The sequence below is a fragment of the Moschus berezovskii genome, chromosome 3 (genome assembly GCF_049115385.1).
Source record: "Moschus berezovskii isolate FMDL1 chromosome 3, NW_MosBer_1.0, whole genome shotgun sequence".
Taxonomy (NCBI): domain Eukaryota; kingdom Metazoa; phylum Chordata; class Mammalia; order Artiodactyla; family Moschidae; genus Moschus; species Moschus berezovskii.
The window spans coordinates 103214392-103236592 of record NC_142462.1 but is presented as its reverse complement, the minus strand read 5'-3'; the positions used below and the strand labels follow the sequence as shown (position 1 = coordinate 103236592).

The window sequence follows — 22201 nt, the reverse complement described above, 5'->3', positions numbered from 1 at the left end:
GAATAGGCAGAATACTCCAAAATTTAAAGGTCCTTAGGTGAATACAGCATATGTTTTACGTTTTTATATTGTTTCTTTAATTAAGAAATAAGACTGAAGATCAAAACTAAGGAAAGTATTGTATTCTCCTTGTAACCTTGGTATCTTTCCCTGAAGAAGAGAAAAGTGTCATGGTAAAAATAGGGGGCATTGTTACAGCTGTCAGAAATCTAGGATAAGGAAGAGAAGCTGTCAAGAAAGTGAAAGTGGTCAAACACTGACATGGAAGTCTAAGTGGAATGAAAAGGCAGGACTTCCCTGGTGGCCCAACGGTTAAGACTACACTTCCACCGCAAGGGTTGCAGGTTTGATCCCTGGTTGGGGAACTAAGATCCCACATGCCATGAGGTGTGGCCAGAAAAAAAAATGGAGTCGAAGTCAAGAGGAAGGCTGAACTAGAAGTCATGAAAGTGAAAGTCATTCAGTCATGTCCAACTCTTTGCGATCCCATGGACTATATAGTCCATGGAATTCTCCAGACCAGAATACTGGAGTGGATAGCCTTTCCCTTCTCCAGGGGATCTTCCCAACCCAGGGATCGAACTCAGGTCTCCCGCATTGTGGGCGAATTCTTTACCAGCTGAGCCACCAGGGAAGTCCAGAAGAAGTCATAGGGAACTATCAATCACACAACCAATACATAACTGGCTGGCTCAACTTAGGGGAATGGACACTCAGAAACAAGGAATCTATTAGCAAAGACAGGACCTTCCCAGAGTTTGCCTAAGACTGTCTTAGTTACAGTCAGGAATATCTACTTTGTGCCTACTGATTAAACCATCCCACAAATGACATTATCTCTTTGTAAGCATCACTCAAAGTGTCAATGGTTCTAGCCATTATTTCCTTCTATAGTAATGTCATTATCTGACTCAACCTGCAGAGTGACACGGAGAGACAGGATAATTGGTGAAAAGTGGGGAACCAAAATAGTTTTCTTAATTGCTGAATGAAAAGACCTTTCACAATTAGATATAAAATCCATTTGGTAAAGTGGTTAAGCTTCTTCTTAAGAGGAGTTGAAAGTATGAGAGAACGTGAGGGGGAGGAGACCTGGGTACTGCAGTTTCTCCTGCCAGGGGTGAATCTCTCTACCAGCCACAGATCTTACCTCAGCCAACAATACTATCCTCTTGCCGTCAGGCCATATTACATGGTCAACTTGGGATCTCACTCGCTCCCACGTCAGTTCTGGTGTCCGCAGACTAGCCTGGAACACATACAGCGAGCACATCATCAGCTGTGCCAAGTCCCACTTTTTGGATGGAAAGATGTTGACAGGAGCCATTTCAAATAGCAAGTTGAAAGAAGCAACCAACATGCCAGATGGAGAATACCTGTCCTGGGTTGGTTAGGACTGTTCCATTTCAGGGGATATAATCTTAGGCCCAGCCAGGGGAGGGATCACTCAGGATGTCATTCCACAACATATATTGTGCGCCCACTCTCTGCTGAGCACAGTAAAAGGTGCTATGGGAAATACAAAAGAATCCAAAGACATGGTTTCTGCCTTCAACAAGTTTGTACTTTGGTTCGGGACACAAAACAATACATTGGTGAGGGGATAAAAGCCTTTAATACTTATGAAGCAGCATGCAAACAGTGCAAATTAATACAGTGCAAACTGAACACGTAAGTGCTGAAGAGACATAGGAAAAGGAGGGTCAGAGCTGAGTGAGATTAGTTAGAGAAGGCTAAATGCCCTACAAAGAGCATGCGGGTGCCCAGGGTTCTGCCTTCATGTTCCAACGTCCCAGGTTCCACCTTCTCAATGAAGGTGGTTCACCCTAAGGTTACAGAAGCTTTGTGACCTAGGTGCAAATGTGAGGTAGCCTTTAGAGCAATGCTTCATGGTAGAGTAAAGCTCCCAATGGCTCACCCTCCTTCCATTTCTGTATAGTGTATATTCCGAGAACAAGAGAAGAAATGTTAATTTTACTAATGGCAGCAATCAAATAACAGTCACAGGGTTTAGACTTAAGACCACAACTTCCTTCTTCCAAGAGGCAATGCCTAAAATAGAAAGGGAATCTGTACTATAAGACTACCCATTGGCTCAAGTTGGTAACACTGAGAAGTTCTGCCAAATAGTAGTTTTCAGACAAAGAGAAACACTTTAGTTATACAACAATCATTTACTAGAGTATATACTATATTCTAGGCATTTTAGCAAAGAACACTATTATAGATAAGACTGTGGACTCCCCTACTGGACTATGAGCTGTTTATTGACAGAGACTGTATCTTTTCTTTACTAATCTGGTGGGAAATAAAGACATATAATTATATTCAGTATATTTAGGACTTTATTAACGGTCTGGACCATTTCTTTATTAGGTAAATGGGAAATATAAGGTCTGTTGAGATGTCAAGTTTCATAAATTAGTTCAACTTTTCTAGAGGGCAATTTGGCAGTTCAGTTCAGTTCAGTTCAGTTGCTCAGTCGTGTCCGACTCTCCGCGACCCCATGAATCACAGCACGCCAGGCCTCCCTGTCCATCACCAACTCCCGGAGTACACTCAAACTCATGTCCACAGAGTCGGTGATGCCATCCAGCCATCTCATTCTCCGTCGTCCCCTTCTCCTCCTGCCCCCAACCTTTCCCAGCATCAGAGTCTTTTCCAGTGAGTCAACTTGTCGCATGAGGTGGCCAAAGTATTGCAGTTTCAGCTTTAGCATCAGTCCCTCCAATGAACATCCAGGATTGATCTCCTTTAGAATGGACTGGTTGGATCTCCTTGCAGTATAAGGGACTCTCAAGAGTCTTCTCCAACACAAAATTATTTATTTACCTAATCTTTGCCCAATGAAATTCACTTTTAGGGCTTTTTCTTATAGAAATACTTGTTCAAGTTCAGAAATATAAGTGCACAAGAATGTTTAGCCCAACATTATTTGTAATAGCAAAAAATGTATATCAACATGGGAATGGCTAAGTAAATCATGGTAATTCCATACAATGGAATATAATGTAATTCTTAAAAAAAATTAGTAGATCTGTATTTGTTAACAAGAAAACTATACATTATTGTTAAGTGAAAAAAATCTAGTCGTATAAATAATATACTGTAACCTCAATTTTGTAAATTTTTTACTTCTTTAACATATATTTATCAATATATTGCTTGAATTTTAAATTAAGCAAGCATTACTTTAAAATTAGAATTTTAAAGATAAATTTTATAAATAAACACTGTAAGTAGAATTTAAAAAGAATTTCAACAAATAGGCCATTTTGGGAAGTTAAGGATATACAAAGTAACTCCTCAGCTTTCAGAAATGTTACCATGGAGGACAATAACCATGCAGAGATAAGAGATGCTCCCTGGCAACACTAGCAACTTTCACTGAGATAATGGGACTTAAAGTATTTCAAGTTCTTAGTGTGTTATATTCCTAATCTTCCATGGGACAAGAAGTCCTTGTGATTGGAAGTAAAGAGCCGACACAGTGACAATAAGAGGCTCTTGTTTTAGGAAGTATTCCCTGAAAAAAAAGATATGGTGGAATCAAGAAAAGGGAACTTCTTAGGAACATCATAAAATGATCAATGTTTAGTAGAGGTGACTTAAGACAGAACTGGGATGGCTATGATGCAAGCAAAAGACCTGAGGGTTTCAAATGGGGTTTGAAGAGAAACTTGGTTAAGTGACCCCTGGCACTGCCCAGGCAACTCCAATAATCTACTGAAGTCTATTTGCCATTCACACTTCTTGAGAGAAGCACTTAAGCAATCTACAAGGAAAAAGATTCCCTATTCTCACTCCCTTCCCAAACTAGGCATACATCCCACTTTCAAGCCAAGAACAACTGTGGTTCTAGTCCTGTGAAGCATGGAGTTGGTAGCAAGTCTCAGGTGTTAATTCTTTGGTTGGCAAAAACTTTCAAAGCACGTGCACATAATGGTTTAGCTACTTGAACTGTGAAGCTTACAATCATACACGCTGTCTGTGCGACACATATGGGTAAGCAGGTCTCTTTTCAAGAGAAAGGAAGTATGTGAAAGAAAGACTTGGCCAAAAGGCAGCTGAGAGCACAATCTCCATCACAGGTTCCCTGAGTATTCATGGTCTTATTTTTCAGAAAATAACATAGGTTTCCAGCTCTTCCCATGAGCAATTCCATCTTAAAAATGCAGCAGTCAACATTTCAAGGTTAGGTTAACTGTAAATTCTTTCACACAAAAGAAGACCCTTACATTTTTTATCACTAAAATATCTGGATAAAAATTTACCAAGCCACTCTCCTTTGCAGTTTTGCTGAGTTAACTTACAGCGATTCTCCTCCCTTTTTATCACACTCTGCATCCAGTCCATGTAGCGAATCCCATTGCTATACAATATATCACTTCTTCATAATATACTGCTACCTTCACAACACTTCTAACCACCTCCATTGTTTCTCCATCTAACCCAAGCTACTACCTTCTGTTGCTGGAAATACTGAAAAGAATTTTCTATCATCCCTATCACTACTCAAGCCCTGTTAAGTATTTTCGTCATATAACAGCCAAGGTACTCTTTTAAAACATAAGTCAGATTTCATCAGTCATCTGCTCAAAACCTTCCAATGGCTTCTCTTGTACAAAGAATAAAATCTAAAGTCCGAGCCATGGCCTAAAAGCACTACATAACCTGCTACCTCCTTGCTGCCTGCCTCTTATCCTCATCCCCTTATCCATTCTGTTCTTGCCACAGTGGCATCTTTTCTGTTCCTCAAACACACCAAGCATGTTTCTACCTCTTGGTCTTTACTCGTCATCCTCTCTGAACAGTCACTCAAGCTTTGTGCAAATGTTATCTCCTCAAAGAGCCTTCTTTGATTGCCTGAACTAAACAGTATCCTCAATGCACTCATCTTTCTGTTTTACTTCAGTATTAGGCGTTAACTGACATAACTATCTGTTTTGTCACTGTTTCCCACACTAGAACATAAGCTCTAAGAAAGCAGGCATATTGTTCACTTCTACTTCTTTAGCCAATTAGTACTAAGCACAGAGCAGAGCAAGAACTCACACGAATTTGCTAAGGAGTGAATGAACATTCTGGAATCCCTGATTACTTGAGTTTGCTATTTCCTTAAATTTCATTTATGTGGCCTGTGACACTACCGTTGAAGATAGAGTAAACTTTTCCAAAGTGATTCTGAACATCCTCCTTTCTGCACCACTTAGCTGAGTCATATATTTTCTGCTAAGAAAGCACAAAGAGAGTTGAAAGATGGTTCTTGGCAAGTATCAGTGGCAGATACTGGGTCCTACCTAGCAACACCCGCAAAAGTAGCTTGAGTCTCAGTGCAGCAGCTAGGGTGATCCTTTTAAAATAAAAAAAAATATCCTTTTAAAACACAAGTCATAAATCCGACAATGGTTCTCTACTCTCAGAACACATCAGGAACTCTCATAATGGCCTCTGAGGTCCTATAAGAACTGGCTCATCACATCTCTGACCTCATTTCCACTCTTCTCTGCCCCATGCTCTTCTGCTCCAGTCACACTGGCCTTATTGTTGATCCTCAAACAGACTAGGCAACTCATGCCTTAGGGCATTTGCTCTGGCTGTTCCCTCCTCTGGAAATGTCCTTCACCTGAAAGTCAACAACATGGCTAATTCCTTCAGCTTTGCTCAACCATCATCTTTGTGATGAGGCTTACCTTGATCCCTCTATTTAAAATTACAACCTAGCACTCTTGATTCCCCTTACCATACTCTACTTTTTCCTTTTTTTCCCTAGGGCTTTCACATTCTATAAATTTTACTTATGATGTTTATTGTCCTTCTTCTCACAAAAATACAAGCTCTTTGAGGGCAGAAATCTTCTCCTGTTTTGTGCACTGATCTCAAATATCTAGAATAGCACCTGGCATAGAGCAATCACATAATAAATACTTATGATTGAAGGCAAAGAGTCTCTTGGCCTTTATTCTGAGAAATTACCGTGTCTGGAGAGATTACCAACACAATTTGATTAATATAAAAAGCATGAGGAGATAATAGTGTAACACAGAAAAATAGGGAATTCCCTGGTGGTCCAGTGGTCAGGACTTGGTGTTTCACAGCTGGGGCCTGGCTTCAATCCCACAAGCCTCACCACATTACCAAAAAAACAAAACAAAACACAAGCCCAACTAACCAAAAAGAATACCCTAAACAAACAAACAAATACAGAAAAACAAAGACAAAATCACTGAACAAGAAGTTAAAGAAAACCCTGGATTCAGTGCTCCAATTTCATTTTTGACTCAACGTCTATGATTGAACAATACACTTAAGTTTTTAGTTTCCCATCTGAAAATCAAGAATAAGAATAATGCCTTGTGGGGTGGTAAAAGGATGAAATGAAATAAATTAAAAATATAAAACTTACATGACTACACTTGGAATTATCTTTATTTTAGAGCTTCTTAAGGGTTTAGAAGGGAAAATTCCACCCCTTTTCCTTACTCAGAAGGTTCCTCCTCAGGGCTCAGAGTACGACCACTTCCCTTTAAGCTTTTTAATCTGGAGGCTCTACAGGCAGATCAATCCAGAAAAAGACAAACATAGGCTAGACAGTTTAGAAATATTAATATCTTTGACCACTTAATAAAGGGGCTGCTGCTAAGTCACTTCAGTCGAGTCCGACTCTGTGTGACCCCACAGATGGAAGCCCACCAGGCTCCCCCGTCCCTGGGATTCTCCAGGCAAGAACACTGGAGTGTGTAGCCATTTCCTTCTCCAATGTGTGAAAGTGAAAAGTGAAAGTGAAGTTGCTCAGTCATATCCGACCCTTAGCGACCTCACGGACTGCAGCCTACCAGGCTCCTCCATCCATGGGATTTTCTAGGCAAGAGTACTGGAGTGGCTTGCCATTGTCTTCTCCGTAATAAAGGGGCAGTATCACACAAAAGTAAAACTTAACCAAAAACAAAAAACCCCAAAACCAAAAAAACCCCACAAACCTCAAAAATAAAAACTAAACAAATTACTCATTATAAGCAAAATATCACAGTAAGACAAAGTAATGGAGTCACGCCACTCAAAAACCTCAAGGGTAGAAAGAGTCTCCGGTAGGTTGTTTTTTTTCCCAGCTATTTTTAATAATAGAAGAACAGAACACAGAGTTAAAAAGAGAAACCATTTAAAATAGATGTCCAACAAGCTCCCAGTATATCCACTGATCCTTACCTGGCAATGCTGAAGCTCAATCAGAGCAGCCCTCAGTGGAGATGAAAGCATGCTTTGCTTGAGCCATTTACCCAGAGAGAAATATAGCTGTGCCAGAAAAGTGCCAGAAAAATTTAAAACCAGAGGCAAAGTCACACTGAGAGATACTTTGGTAAGTCTGAAAAGAAATAAATAGCACTTCTATTAACTATTACTTGGGCAACTTGGTAGGACCAAGTGTTCTGTTGGATCGGAAAATTTTTGATGACTATAATAAAATTAGAGAATCAAGGTGACAGATTTTCCAGGTTTGAGGAACACATGCTACTGAACTGATTGTGACACCTGGAGATCCAATACTATAGTTTGGAAAATACATTAAGGGAAGAGTTAGCACCATGAACGAGGGAGAGAAAGAAAAGAAACCACAATATTTGAGAGATACAGTCAATCTTAAGCAGTGTTCTCATTCCAGCCTATAGATTTCTCTGCCTTGACTTGTTTCCTTAGACCAATCTACTTGTCTCACTTTTACAGCAAATTCAAATATCCCCCAAATACTGACTAGCATACGGATTCACATTTATTATATCCTTTTTTGCTCTTGATCCTAAACACAAAGATGAAAAGGCTTACAGTACAAGTAGGCATCAAGCTTAGGTGGAAAAACAATCATTTGAAATGATTAAGTTGAGATGAAGAAGCTTTGTAGAATCCATACACAGAGGCCAAAAGGCTGGTGAGTGAACAGACTGAACAGGTCTGTCAGTACAGTCATGTTTAGGATGACTGGTGACACTGCTTCTTCTTCTAGTTTATGTTTCTTGGGAAAGAGAGAAAAAATAAAAGCCCCCAGAGATGAGTCACTTGATCTTACCACATCAATTTCCGTGTTGGAATGTCCCATGTTACAAACGATGCAGCTATTCTTCATACGATCTAAATGCTCTCTGGTTACCACATTCTTATTACCTTAAAAACAGAAGAGATATCCACATGAAAAGGAATGAAGTTCGACTCTTTCTCATAGTATATGTAAACTGAACTTAAAATGGGTCAGAGACCGAAATGTAAGAGTTAAAACTATAAAACTCTAAGCAAAGCATGGGAATAAATCTTTGTGACCTGGGTTAGACAATGGTTTCTTAGATAATAATACCTAAAGCACAAGCAACCAAAGGGAAAAATAAACTGACTACACTGAAATTAAAAACTCTGTGCTGCAAATGATAACAATAAGAAAATGAATTGACAACCTACACAAAGGGACAAAATACTTGCAAATCATATATGATAAAAACTCTTATAGATCAATAATAAAATTTCTACAGAACTCTTACAACTCAAAAATAAAACGACAATTCATTTTTTAAAGAAACTTTTTGGCTGCACCATGTGGCAAGCAGGATCTTAGTTCCCCAACCAAGGATCAAACCCTGCCTGCATTGGGAGCTCCCCTGCATTGGGAGCACAGAATCTTAAACACTGGACCACTGGGGACGTCCCAAAGACAACTCATTTTAAAAATGAGTAAAGGATCTGAATAAACATTTTCAAAAGAATATGTACAAAAATGTGTTGACATGTACATATAAAGATGCAAATCAATACCACAGTGACACAGTACTTCACACATACTAGGATGGCTATAATCTAAAAATCAGAAAGTAACAAGTGTTGACAAGGATGTGGAGAAACTATAACTCATGCATCGTTGGCAGAATGTAAAATAATGCAGTTACTTTGGAAGGTTTGGCATTTCCTCAAAATGTTAAAAGTAGAGTTATCATATGATCCACTTGTAGGTATACATCCAAAAGAACTAAAGACATGTTCACAAAAGCCTGCATACAGTGTTCATAGCAGCATTGTTCATAATAGCCAAAAAGTAAAAACAACCCAAGTTTCCATCAACTGAAGAATGGATATCACTGAAATGTGATACAATCTTAAAATGGAATGTTATTCAGCAATCAAAAGGAATGAAATACTGATACATGCTACAACATGCATGAAAGATGAAAATATTATGTTAGGTAAAAAATGCCAGTCACAAAAGAAAAACATATTGTAGGTTGTTTATATGAAATATCCAGAATATGCAAATCTATAGAGACACAAAATTTAATGGTAGCCTAGGGCTGGGGAAAGGTGGAAGGCAGAAAGATGAGTGACTGCTAATGATGTAAGATTTCTTTTGGGGATGATAAAAAATGTTGTGGAATTAGATGATGGGATGTTGTACAACTTTAGTAAAAATCACTGAACTGTATACTTTAAAAGGTGATTTTTACGGTATGTAAATTACATCTCAATAAAATAATTAGATTCTGATGGTATGACCCTGTGAGTTTGCTAGAAAACATTGAATTCTACACTTAGAGTGGGTATGTCATGTCAATAAAGTTACTTACAAAGAAAAGAGATTGAGGGGTTGATGTGAAACAAGAACAGTTTCTTATGGTCCCTCTTTGCCCCCAGCTCCCCCTTTGGCTATAAATAATAGTTTTATTCTTAAATATTCTGATTTTCCTCCTTTAAAATAGAGTTATAAAAGAAATGCAATATTCCAATGGAAAGATAATAGTATGTATCTCAGTATAAGGAAAGTAGCCATATCTCATATTACTCTCTAAAACTCAAAACCTACCTCTTTGGGAATTAGCACAGCTACCTTGCCCACTTTCTCCAACCATGAGAAATTTTGCTCTAGCCTTGCTTTAGTTATAGGGACTAGAAAGAAATACATATCACTTTTGGAAGTAACAGTTTTTAAAAAATGTACAGATTTAAGATCTGGCTTCCCAAATAAAACTCATTGGTAGCCATCTGCTAGGTAGCTGAGGATGGATAGATATATAAAACAGTTAAAAGGGCTAGAGAGAAACTTTCCTCTAGGGATGACCTAATGGTACACTTTTGGTCAGAGCTCTAAAGAGGTTGGAAGAACAGGAAATAAATATTGGTTTTGTGGACTACTATCTCTGGCTTTCAGAGTTTGGTTTTGTTTAGAGCATTTCCAGCCATTTTTCACCATTCCATGCAAGTGTTCCCAAATGCCATCCCACTGTATGTGTCACAATCATACCTGTACAGGTAATAACAATATCCACTTGTCGGATGACCTCATTTAATTTCACCAGTCGAAATCCATCCATACTGTAGAAATAAATTATGATCAGTTAACCTAAATAGGCAGCTGGGAAGCCTTCTTCCACATAAGCTAGTACCCAAGTTGCTTTGGTACCTACATCACTTTTTGATATGGCTGGACTATTCTTAGCAGTGAAAAATTCAAACTGCTTCCTTAGTTCACAAAGGACAGAAATAAAAGGTTCGTTCTACCACTGGGACCTAATTCTTCCTGATAATAGAGAGACAGGGTTAACTGTGAAACCCCAATCAATTTCCTAGAAAGTGTCATTTTACCTGAACCTAGTACCCCACTGAAACTGCTCTCCCCAAGATCATCAATGATCTCCTGGATGCCAAAAGCAAATTTTTCTTAAGACTCTAATATTACTTGATTTTCTCTGTTACATCAAACATTATTTGCCTTCTTAAAACTCTGTTGTCCTGGAGACCGTGATGCTGTTTTCTCTTGGTTTTCCTACTTTTCTGATTGCTCCTTCTTGAGCTCAGTCAATCCTTAAACGTTGGTACTCTATGGGGTGCTCTCTTCCTCTCTTCTTGCAGCACTTCTCCATTCCTGCCCCTTGGATACAAACGATGCCTCACAGGTGGCTTATTTTCACATTGATATCTTGAGCTTAGATCGCTCCAAAGCGTCAGAGCCACGGATCAAATTATCCACTGGATAGCTCCTCCTCATGTCCCACAAGGACCTCAAACTTACTATCTTCCCCACACCACCAAGCCTATCTGTCTCTTCTTCTATATTTTCTACCAACCCTATCTATTTCTTCTTCTATATTTTCTGTCTTAACCAACAGCATTGCTATTCACCCAACTCTACAAGTCAAACTATAATGTCCTAGCCTACTGCCTCTCCCTAGTTAAAACTGTCACCAAATTCAGTTGATTCTTTTTCTTTAATTCCTTAAAACCTCTTTAATCTATACTGACTCAATAGACCTGAGTTTGAACAAACTCCAGGAGATAGTGAAGGACAGGGAAGCCTAGTGTACTGCAGTCCATGAGGTCACAAAGAGTCAGAAATGACTTAGTGACTAAACAACAATCTATTCCCTCTTCTCTATACATGCAGGCCTAACATTCAGATTGTATTATTCCTTGCTATGGTAGACTCTGGCCCAATCTCATTGCCTCTAAGTTCATGTCTAATTCATTTTTCAGAGTGATTTCCTGAAATGCAGTCTGGATCATGTCACTTGCCTGCTTAAAATATTAATACTTCAGTGAGATTGTTTGGTATCAGGATAAGACAGAAAGACTTAAGTTGATATATGTGGGCAGTTCCATTAAGATACTTCCAGCTTCTTAAATATAAACATGTCATGCTCTTCCTAGGTGACCCTTGAAAATGTTCCCTGTACCTGGAACTTACTTTCAAACTAAGAAGTCACTTAAACAAGTTTCAAGACTCAGCTCTATTGACACCTCTTTCTACCCTGCCCCACCTTGCCCTATCTTTTATTTATTTTTAATGGTCATTTTTTTTAATTGGAAGTTTTTAAATCTCCTGTCCTCCTTTGTGCCCCTACAGAAGCATGTACTGTTTATCTCTGTCATTGCCCTTATTACACTGCATGCTGGTTATTTGTTTTTGTGCTTCTAAAAGCAGGAATTTGCTTCATTCTTCTGCTCATCCTATTTATCCTCACCACAGAGCAGAGTACCCAACATAGAAAAAGTGCTCAATTCATGTTTATAAGGTAGTTTGAATCAGTATCTCAATCAGTATTAAAGCACGTTTAAGTTTCTCTAATAAACCCTGAAAGTGCTAGAATGGTGACAGTTCCCCTTGTGTGCTGGAGCCTTGACTTAGACAAAGTCAACAACTCTCTTGGGGAGAACTGTGGGTTGATGGCTAGCGTGTGTGAGGAGTGGTAGGCTAGGGGAAATGTCATGCCTCATCTATCGTGGGTACCTTCCTTGGGTGGGTTAATGGTAAAGACTGGGTGGGTTATTCAGGCTACAGACATGGCGACTGTGCAGTTGTTTTCAGGGACAGTGGTACTAAGTTGGCCAAAAGGTTCATTTCATTTTTCTGTAAGATTTTACCCAATATTTCTATCCTGTTGAGGGTGGCAAGAGACAATTTTAATAAGTTACCACTGAGTGGGCATTTATTATGTGACAGCCCCTCTACACTTTGCATAGTTATATATTTAGTATATAATGTATGTGTTAGTCATTCAGTCATGTTCGACTCTTTGCAACACCATGGACTGTAGCCCACCATGCTCCTCTGTCCATGGGATTCTCCAGGTAAGAATACTGGAGTGGGTAGCCATTTCCTTCTTCAGGGGATCTTCTTGACCCGGGGATTGAACCTGGGTCTCCTGCACTGCAGGCAGATTGTTTACCATCTGAGCCACCAGGGAAGCATTATCATATGTAATAATTATATAATTATTTTCTGAACTTTCATAATTGAGGTGGATAAGATTACATACAATTTACAGATGAGAGAAGAACTATTTTTTTAATTTTAACTTTGGAATCATTTCAAGCTTAAGAATTATAAGCACAGTACAAACAACTCTTATGTATCCTTCAATCAGAGTTAGTAGATTTTACCCTTCATTTGATTTGTCTGACATTTCTTCCTGATCACACTGAGGTGATGCATCTGGGGGAGGCATGTGACAGAAGTGCTCTTTTAGGTGCATCACTTTGGAAAGGATCTGACGCCAGCCTATTTCTTTTTTGATCATTGTTTTCAAAGGGAGAGGGATGGTACATGGACCTGGGAAGGGGCTACCTGTTTTCTGACTCAAGGCGTCACGTGTTACTGCTTCCACAGGAGTTCCAAATTCTAGCTTCCCTGATAATATCTGTTCTCCCAGAGCAGAGCTCCTAGATCTTTGAAAGACGGGGGCTTACAGTTAACACCAGCCTCTCAGGGTCCAGCCCCCTCCAAGAGAAAATGTTGCGTTAACTAGGCCATTCTTTGAAGGCAGTTACAAGATCACATGTTAGACAGTGCTGCAAAGAAAAAAGCAAATCTCCTTGTGCATGCTTACCAGGCTTGAAGAGCGCAGATGGGGTCGATCTCAGTCACATACACAATGGAGCCCATAGCTTTCAAGGCAGCACAGCACCCCTTCCCGACCTGGAGAGAGGAGAGAGAACACATGATAAGGAAAGTCACGAAGAAAACACTCCTCCACGAAGTGTACCCCACTTTCCGCCCCCAAAGGGAATTTCACTGAATAGGTTCATGCTTGGGAGAAAATAGGGAAAAAAATAAATGAATGCATTTCATAAACAAACTCCTCAGCCCTGCTTAGCACATGCATGTGCACAAGTACACCCACACTCACGGTTTATAATCAAAACACAAGCTAAAAGAACTTCGCAAACAGCGCACTGGAGCCGTCAGAAAATCAACTTAAGGAGAAAACAGCAAAAATGCAAAGGGAAAAAGAAAGGTTTTACTTCAACCAGAGGGCTTCTGAAGTTACTTTTTCCCCATTTAAAATGGTAAATGAATGTAGTTTGATGTCCACAGAAGTGAAAAATTCTAGTATATTTCTGCAAAATACATTTTAAATTTCTAATAACTGAAAGATTAAACCTTACCTCTCCATAGCCACAGACCACCACCTGCTTCCCACCAAACATCATGTCTGTTGTTCTTTTAAGTCTATAGGGGGAGAAAAATTGAATCAGAAAAATCTCTAGTTTCTCCCTTAAGATTAGATTGAGTCCCTTTGTTTTCATAGTGGTTTTTTTTTTTTTTTTGGTTTTGGGTTTTTGTTTTGAATGTTGAAAGTAAGCCTGGTTTCTATTCTAAAGAAACTATTTAATGACTAGAAAGAAAAGTTCAATAAATTATGCATTTTCTTACTCCATGCTATCCAATCAATTCTATCTATATTGAGGGTTTTTTCTTTTTTTCCCCTTGTCCTGGGAGTGGTGCAAAAGGGAAGAAGCTATAGACCCCAAAGTAATTTTTAAACATAAAAGCAATATATATTTATTATATAACATTTAGAATATATACTATTTGGAAATAAAGATACAAAGTAAATAAAAATAATGTAAATTTACTTAGGAGGTGACAAAGCTCTGGCTTAATGTAAACTTTCTAGCTTACTGAATGAGATACATAAAATATAACGCTGATAAATGAGTCCTATATTTAGTAATATCAGAATGGCCAATAGGTCCCACATTAATTCAGGTAGGGTAACAGGCAACAAGGTGGAGAAGAGCCATGAAACATGCCAACATTGACTGCATAAGCAGTGAGTTTTCCGGGCTGAGTCCTTTTCAGACATGTTCTACTTCTTTGTCTCTGAGTCTCTATGAGGCTAGAATAAAGGTCCTTACTGTTTTCAGGTTCTCTTGGAAGAAGTTGTAGGAGCAGTTTCTGGTTTCTCTTTAGGTCTGGTTGATCTCCCTTCTCTAGGAAGCCCTGCCTAGGCAGAAAAAACTTTTCAACTAAAATCTGCCATTCTGAGACACTTCTGCCAAATATCTGTGGGTCTTTCTACTCATCTATCTGGTTAACCTCTCCTGTTGAAAAGAGTCTAAAAATGCCCCAAGGGAAAGTAGAAATCTATCTTTTTAACGACTTGACAACTCCACCCACTAGGAACTAGTATAACTCCATGAACCCCGATTAAGACTCAGTAACTATCAGTTAAGTGCAGAGGCAATTTCTGTTGAGTGATGAGGGTAAGTCTGGCTTGGCGACAACCATATTCAAAAGTCATGGCTTAGAATGGTCCTGGACTGGCTCAGCACCAACAAGGAAATCACTAGTGCCTGTGATGTTCTAAACTGCCTGATGTTCAGACAAGTACTGTGGCCCACAAGCCCTTTCTTCACTTTTCCACTAACCTATATATGATGGAAACCGCTTGGTTTGGCAGTATTCTAAACCAACTTAATGCTTCCATACAGGGAGTTACTGAGTCAGCAAGAAAGAAGAAATGTCAGGACACAAGTGTAGACAGCAACTGGGTTCTAGAAGAACACAGTTTTTGGTGTATCTAAGTAGATTTTTTTCAGACTTGTAGTTCTTACAGATTTGAAAAACTACAAATGCCTCTGGGAAATGACCCTTTGCTCACCACGATTTTCCACATGGCCAAAGAATTGTTATGATGGTTGTAACTTAAGTCATGACAACATGACCTGGAAGAGAAACACCAGGAACCTTTTCCTAAACCACCCAAGATACTTACTTATACTGACTTTAGTTACTGACTTCTAGGCCTGATAGGATGACAAAGTAAAAACTCTGTCACCAAAAGACAGGAGCTGGTCTGATTTTCTAAGTAAAATAGATTCACTTGCAATAGTGATAGCAATGGTAACTCTATGTCATAAAATATTGAGTATTGAGTATGATGTAATAGTGATAGCAAAGGTATCTTTGGGTTATAAAATATTGAGTATGATATGTGTTATAAAATATTGTGTCTGAGATACAACTAGTTTCATCCTATAAGGTATATATATAGCAACAAAGAATACATTTTCAGAGTCTGTATACAGCTTAGAGGTGCTACACAAATCATTTCCAGAAACAACCAAAACCAAAAAATTTAGACCCTCAATTCAACAACTGAAGTTCACTCCAAAGACAACAATCCATTACCCATCAAGAATTGATTCACGGCAACAATAGAGGTTGTCAAATTTCTGTTTCGTGACTGAGTCATTGACATTCATGGCTGGAACACACAGCTTCCCAGCTTTGGATAGCTGGTACAGCCTAAGGATAAAGGAAATAAAAAAGAACATAAAATAATGAGATATTCCAATCCATCAGTTTCATATCAAATTTTACAAAAAAGTTAATTGAGTAAGAATGAGAGCCTGAGACACAACTAGTTTCATCCTATAAAGTGTATATAGAGAAATAGAGAATACTTTTTCCAGAGTCTATATACAGCTTAGAAATAAAGATCTTAATCAAAAGGCACATGGGTAAAATCTTTGACCCACCTCCAACTTTTAATGATTAAAATGTAAAACTTTAAATTGCTTATTAATTTTATTTCTCTTTTTAATTATAAGAGAAACTTTTAAGTCCTGTTTTAATCCCACTACTCTAAAGCAACAATTTTAACTTTCAAATAGTCTCAATTTTATAATTTCAGTATACATACCTATAAATATGTATATCTACATTCATACTAAGTTGCTTCAGTCATGTCTGACTCTGTAACCCTATGGACTGTAGCCTACCAGGCTCTTCTGTCCATGGGATTCTCCAGGCAAGAATACTGGAGTGGATTGCCATTCCCTTCTCCAGAGGATCTTCCGGACCCAGGGATCAAATCCACACCTCTTACATCTCCTGCATTGGTGGGTGGGTTCTTCACCACTAGCACCACCTGGGAAGTCCATATATCTATATATAAGGGTTATTTATTTTTTTTTAATTCAGTCAACTAAAAATTAGAACCAAATGTTTTATTCAAAACTCACCCCTTTCTAAAAGTTTGAAATTTTGGGACAATTCATAGTTTTATATGTTCAAAAAGATCACAATATAATGAAGCAATGATAGTGGCTTATTCAGAATTTATTTCCCTAAAACTTTCATACTTTAGCTCTTTCTGAGTAAATAATAGGAAGCAGAAATGGTTACAATTGTATTCAGGGAATTAAGACTCATTTGAGAAACAGAACCCTAAATACTTGCTCTCTGTGTATGAATGTAAGCTCTCTGAGGGACCAGGATTTTTTTTCCCCACTTCAAGATCCCTAGCATGGTTTTTAGAGCAGTTATTGGTTCAGTGCAGAAGTTCAATAAGTGAATTTGTCCAAAAAAGACAAGCAGCCATTGTATTAAAATGCTAGAAAACATGAGGCCCATACTGTTCCCCTATCCACTCCTCACTATTTTAAGTTTGTTATTTGTGTTGTTAATTTAAAACACAAGTATGCAGATTCGGATCTCACCATTTCAGAGCATCATTTTAATTTTTAACATAATGTAGTCTATAAGTGGGCTTCCCTGGTGGCTCAGTGGTAAAGAATCCACTTGCCAATGCAGGAGACTTGGGTTTGATACCTGGGTCGGGAAGATCCCCTGGAGAAGGAAACGGCAACCCACTCCACTATTCTTCCTAGGAAAACCCCATGGACAGAGAAGCCTGGTGGGCTACCATACATGGACGTGCAAAGAGTTGAACATGACTTAGCAAATAAACAGCAACAACAATTCTGTAAGTAGGTGATTACATGAACATATGTCCAGGCTGCCTAAAGCTAGCACGCCTATGTCAAATCTTACCTATGGACTCCGGTAACACTCTCCTCCACTATGCCCTTGATTTTCTTAAACATGTTGGGATACTTCTTATAAATCCAGTGAGTAAGATCCCCTCCATCATCTAAGATCTGGAATAAGCATCAATAATGTCATATTTAAAATTTTGTAAATGGTTATACAAAGTAATTTACAGTTTTCATTATACAGAAGAAAACGACAGTGAGATGAAAGGTCAACTGTAATTCTCACAGCCAAATGAACTTCCCAAATGACATACCTGCTAGGATCAAACTACACGGCAATGCAATGAGGATTTTCTTATGGACTAACAGCTTAAGTGATTATCTAGACCACTAGCTCTTGACTGTGCTATAGATAATCAGAAAGCTTAAACCTAATAGCATATTTATATTAGTCAAATTCAGGACTTTGAATATAATCAGTGAAAGCTTAGTAAAACCAGATAATTAGTCTTTCTCCCAGAACAATGGCTTATAAAACTGCATTTGTTAATCCTTTACTTCTCCCAAAGTACAGGCATTCTCCTACCCAAAATGCTCAGGCAGCACTGTAGGGTTTTGCCTAGCACAACCTCACACTCTCTATAAACCAAATTAAAAATAACTAGGAAACTGTGCAGTATGTAGGTGTGCAAGCATGTCTCTGAACAGCTCATCACTATTTCAGGTTGGGATTAAAGACAAACACAAAGCTGTGCCCACTGGAGCTTTCATCAGCAGAGGAAAGTTTCTGAATTATAAATAAGCTAAAGAAAGATCAGCTTAGAATACAATTAGGCAGTAGGCTGTGGCATTTCAGCCCTTTACCTAGCTGTCAGAAATGCTTGGCAGGACTTTCCAAATTGTCACATCCACTCTCCCAGAAAGACTCACAGGACTGAGCTGCCCTCTGCTGGCACATGCCCATTTTGCAGTTCCATCAGTTAACTCCACTACAAGTGTCAAAGGTGTCATCCTGGATCCTTGCCTACACACAAGCTCCAACCTTGTGTCTAATACCTGACCTCTTTTTTGCTTCTGCCCTTTTTTTTTTTTTTGTTTTGTTTTGGGCTGCACCACTTAGCTTGTGGAATCCTAGTTCCCTGATCAGGGACTGAAACCCAGGCCCTTGGCAGTGAGAACATGGAGTCCTAACCACTGGACCGCCAGGGAATTTCCAACTCTGCTCCTGCTGTTGATCTATTTTCTCTGATTCCACCAAATCTTATTTGAGAGTAGAGATCCAAGGCTGGACTCACTCTTATACTTGCTCCATACTCTAAGTCAGTGCTCCGTTTTTCTTGCGGTAGAAACCCTCAGAACAGAGTCCCGAAGGAACAGAAAGGGTCCTCTGCATTTCTCTCTCCCTTTTTACATGTATGAAATCACTCATGGAGTTTTTCCTTGCAGCCTCTGACCCCTAGCATACAAAATGTGCTATACAGGAAAGACTATATCTTAGAATAACTATTCTCATCCACTTCCTTTTAACAAAGATTTCAAATACAGGCAGGTGGTTGCTATCCCTAATATTTAACGAATAGAGCCTATAATTCTCTGTCATTCTACTGCAGAAAATTCTTGTCACCCAGGTATCTTTCTGAGGTTGGCGAGCAAGTAAAAGTACTAGATCTTTACAGGATCCAAAAAAGATTATGAGTACTGTTTTCTGGGGTCACAGTTCTTATCCTTGTCTTACTTCATCAACCTTTCCAGCAGTTTGTGCTGATCTACAGTCTATAAATGCTTGCTATGTACAATACCCTGTCCTCCCCATGTTCATGACTATACAATTAATGTTTTATTCCCAGTAGAACCTCTGTCAGTCACACTCCATTCTGGCACTGCTAAACTCTGCTGGAATGAGCTGACTCATCGTGCAGCCAACTCATCTCTCTCTTTGAGGATACAAAGGTTTTAACACAGCTTTCCTCAAATCAACCCTTGGTGCATTGTGACCTGCATCAGAGAATCTAGAAAGACAGGCTGCTTCTCCCTCTGTCTCCCAGGTGAAGCCTGCTCTGCAGTCTTTAGCAGCAAGTAATAGTTGGACTAGAGCTTCAAGGATTCTTGTTTTTAGTTGATTCCCTTAATTTCTCCTCTCACTCCTATCCAGAAAGGTTTGCAAAGTAGGAGTGCATCGTACTTGTGCAGCTCTGTGCTTCCCCTTATGAATCTAATATGCTATCAGCCTTCAAGAACTTACAAAAAAAGTGAAACAAAAATAAAAACTAAGCAAAAATTAAAAGCCTCAATTTCCTAAGGTGAGAAATGAATAAAGAAGAAATTTGAACTTGGAATCCCTTCAGGTTTACTATAAATTTAGCATGTGATTCTAGAGAGAAAGCTATGTACCACAGGAGCTGTGTGTGTTGGGGGAGGTGCTGGTGAGCAGTGTTAGGGGACAGTAACTCATTCATCTTACTTTTTAACCAGTCATGTGTGAACCCGGAGCAGCATTTTAACGTTGCTGATGAATATAAGCGCTTCTAAGATCAGCACTGACAAGTATAAGCACTTTGAGGTGATAAAGAGGTTTAATATTCTTGGGATGTCCGAAGCATAAGCATCTAGTTCTGCTGGAAGCCCAAGTACATCAGATGAAAAAGGAAACATTTTCCTTCCTTCCTGTTGGGAAACCCTCTCCCAGACCACATCCTCCCTCCCTGTACCCCCAGGTCCCAATGAACTGTGCTAACAGCAATCTAACACACCATGTTTGGCTGCCAGCCCTCCACATTCACACATCTATCAATGCACCACCAGAAGTCATCTTCTGACTCTCCTTTCCAGGCAAACACAGGAAATCCTGAGAAAAAAGAACAAAGAGAAACCGTTAAAGCCTGAAAAAAAGGCTGACCCTCAGTTATGGCAAGAAGATGAGATGCTAGTTTTTCCCAGTTCCAAACTTCTTTTGCTGTACTTCTTGGGCTGACATTCTTTACTGATTAAATATTGTCTTCAGCCCCTTTTTCCATTCTTTTGTCTTTGGTGGTCATTTTATTCTTATTAGACCAAAGAGGACAAACAAAAGGGCCAAGAGTATGATGGATGCTAAAAATATGACTAAAGACAAAAAAGAGGAAACTAGAAGTATGTACTTTTTCATCTAGTCCAACCAGAATTCCCACCATTTCCCAACTACATTTTGATCTTTTTTCGCTTCTCTACCTTAGTCATTCCACCTTCTTCATCAGGAAAACTCTTACACTCTTCTCCCTCTGTTCAAATGTTGCTACACTTCACTGGCCAATTAAGTGTCATGTTCCTAATGAAGCCTTATTAACTCAGCTGTAAGTGATCTCTCATGGAATCTGATCCTTTATTAGCCCCATGCTGGTACACTGAATGCGGGTTTATGATCCGTTGTGGCATTATCATATATGTCCTTGAATTATCATTGTTTGTATATGTGTCTTTTCTCCTTAACTACAATATATGGTTCTGAGTGCAAAAACTCTCTTATTTGCCCTTAGAGTCAGTCAATAAGCATTTGTTGGGGAAAAAAAAAAAAGAAATAAATGTATATATACAATTAATTGAACTACATATTTATATATGTGTACCTTCTATACATAATTTATGCATTAATAAAAATTTTACAAATGAATAAATGTAAATGAAAGAACAAAATGTTGACAGTGTTTGCAAAAGGAGAGATATACATACACTATAGAACTTTCCCAGAATTTCTCAAGAGCTCTGAAGCAAATTTTTTGTACCCTGATCTGTGTTGTGCTATCAGAGAGGGAGCACAAGAAACCAGCAAAGTCCAGATTTCTCTATTTCTTTTTTTCTAATGCAGTCATTTATTTTTCTTGCCACTGCCAAACACTCCCCAAATCTTACTCACCAGAAATTAACAGAGATTCTCCATTTTCCTCCCTGACAATCCTCATGAATGGAAAGGGCTTTAAGGGAGCAACTGCCAATGACAATGTTGAGTGGATAGACCGTGTCCTTCGTTTCAAAACTACCTGTTCTGGCAGTATCCCAACCAGGTTTCAAAGCTCCTGTGTTTCAAAGTGGTCTTCACAAAAGCCCACATTCTAAGGCTATGTGGAGGAGCACAGAGAACAATTAATAATGGTAATAGCCTTTTAGATTTTGAAAAGGCAGTAATGGTCCACATCAGGTTTAAGGGTCTCTGGCTTTTAATGTGGTATAAGCCACAAAAATTGGCAATAATATAGAAGACCAATATTTATGGAAAAGGGGAAGAGAATTCAGAAATACAACAACAGAGCTGCTCTAATCAATGCTCCAGGAAAAGCCATCCTGAAGGAGAAACAGCCTAACAGATACTATTGGCTAGGCAAGAGGTTCAGAAAAAGAACTCTTCTTTCCAACTCCAGATAAATATCTACACCTGGTGTCAAAGTGTCAGGTTATAAAGAGCACAGAACACAATGTCTAAAAAAGAGGGTAGAGGACAACATTCTCAGAAAATGCAGAGAGACAGACCTTGGCTAAAGGGAGATACGAAGACTTAAGAGTGCAGACTAACGATCAGGTCAAGTCCAGGGGAGAAGGAATGTACACTTTGGCTACCAATCTTCATGGTAGTACCAGCAATATTAGGGTACTGTGTCAAATATCAGAGGCAAAAGGGTATTACTTCTCAATCCTCAAA

The 22201-nt window shown here is 38.9% G+C and overlaps 1 protein-coding gene across 2 annotated transcripts in view; it reads right to left on the bottom strand.

Moving 5' to 3' along the window:
• AHCYL2 (adenosylhomocysteinase like 2) overlaps positions 1 to 22201 on the bottom strand; it is a 198003-nt gene that overhangs the window by 8362 nt on the left and 167440 nt on the right. For both annotated transcript variants that reach the window (XM_055421245.2, XM_055421246.2), the window contains exons 6-13: positions 20283 to 20377; positions 17591 to 17697; positions 15944 to 16060; positions 13915 to 13978; positions 13356 to 13444; positions 10274 to 10344; positions 8063 to 8157; positions 1151 to 1249 (exon numbers count right to left, since the gene is read on the bottom strand). In XM_055421245.2, coding sequence (XP_055277220.2) covers positions 1151 to 1249; positions 8063 to 8157; positions 10274 to 10344; positions 13356 to 13444; positions 13915 to 13978; positions 15944 to 16060; positions 17591 to 17697; positions 20283 to 20377 — 737 coding nt within the window. The remainder of the gene's footprint in view (positions 1 to 1150; positions 1250 to 8062; positions 8158 to 10273; positions 10345 to 13355; positions 13445 to 13914; positions 13979 to 15943; positions 16061 to 17590; positions 17698 to 20282; positions 20378 to 22201) is intronic.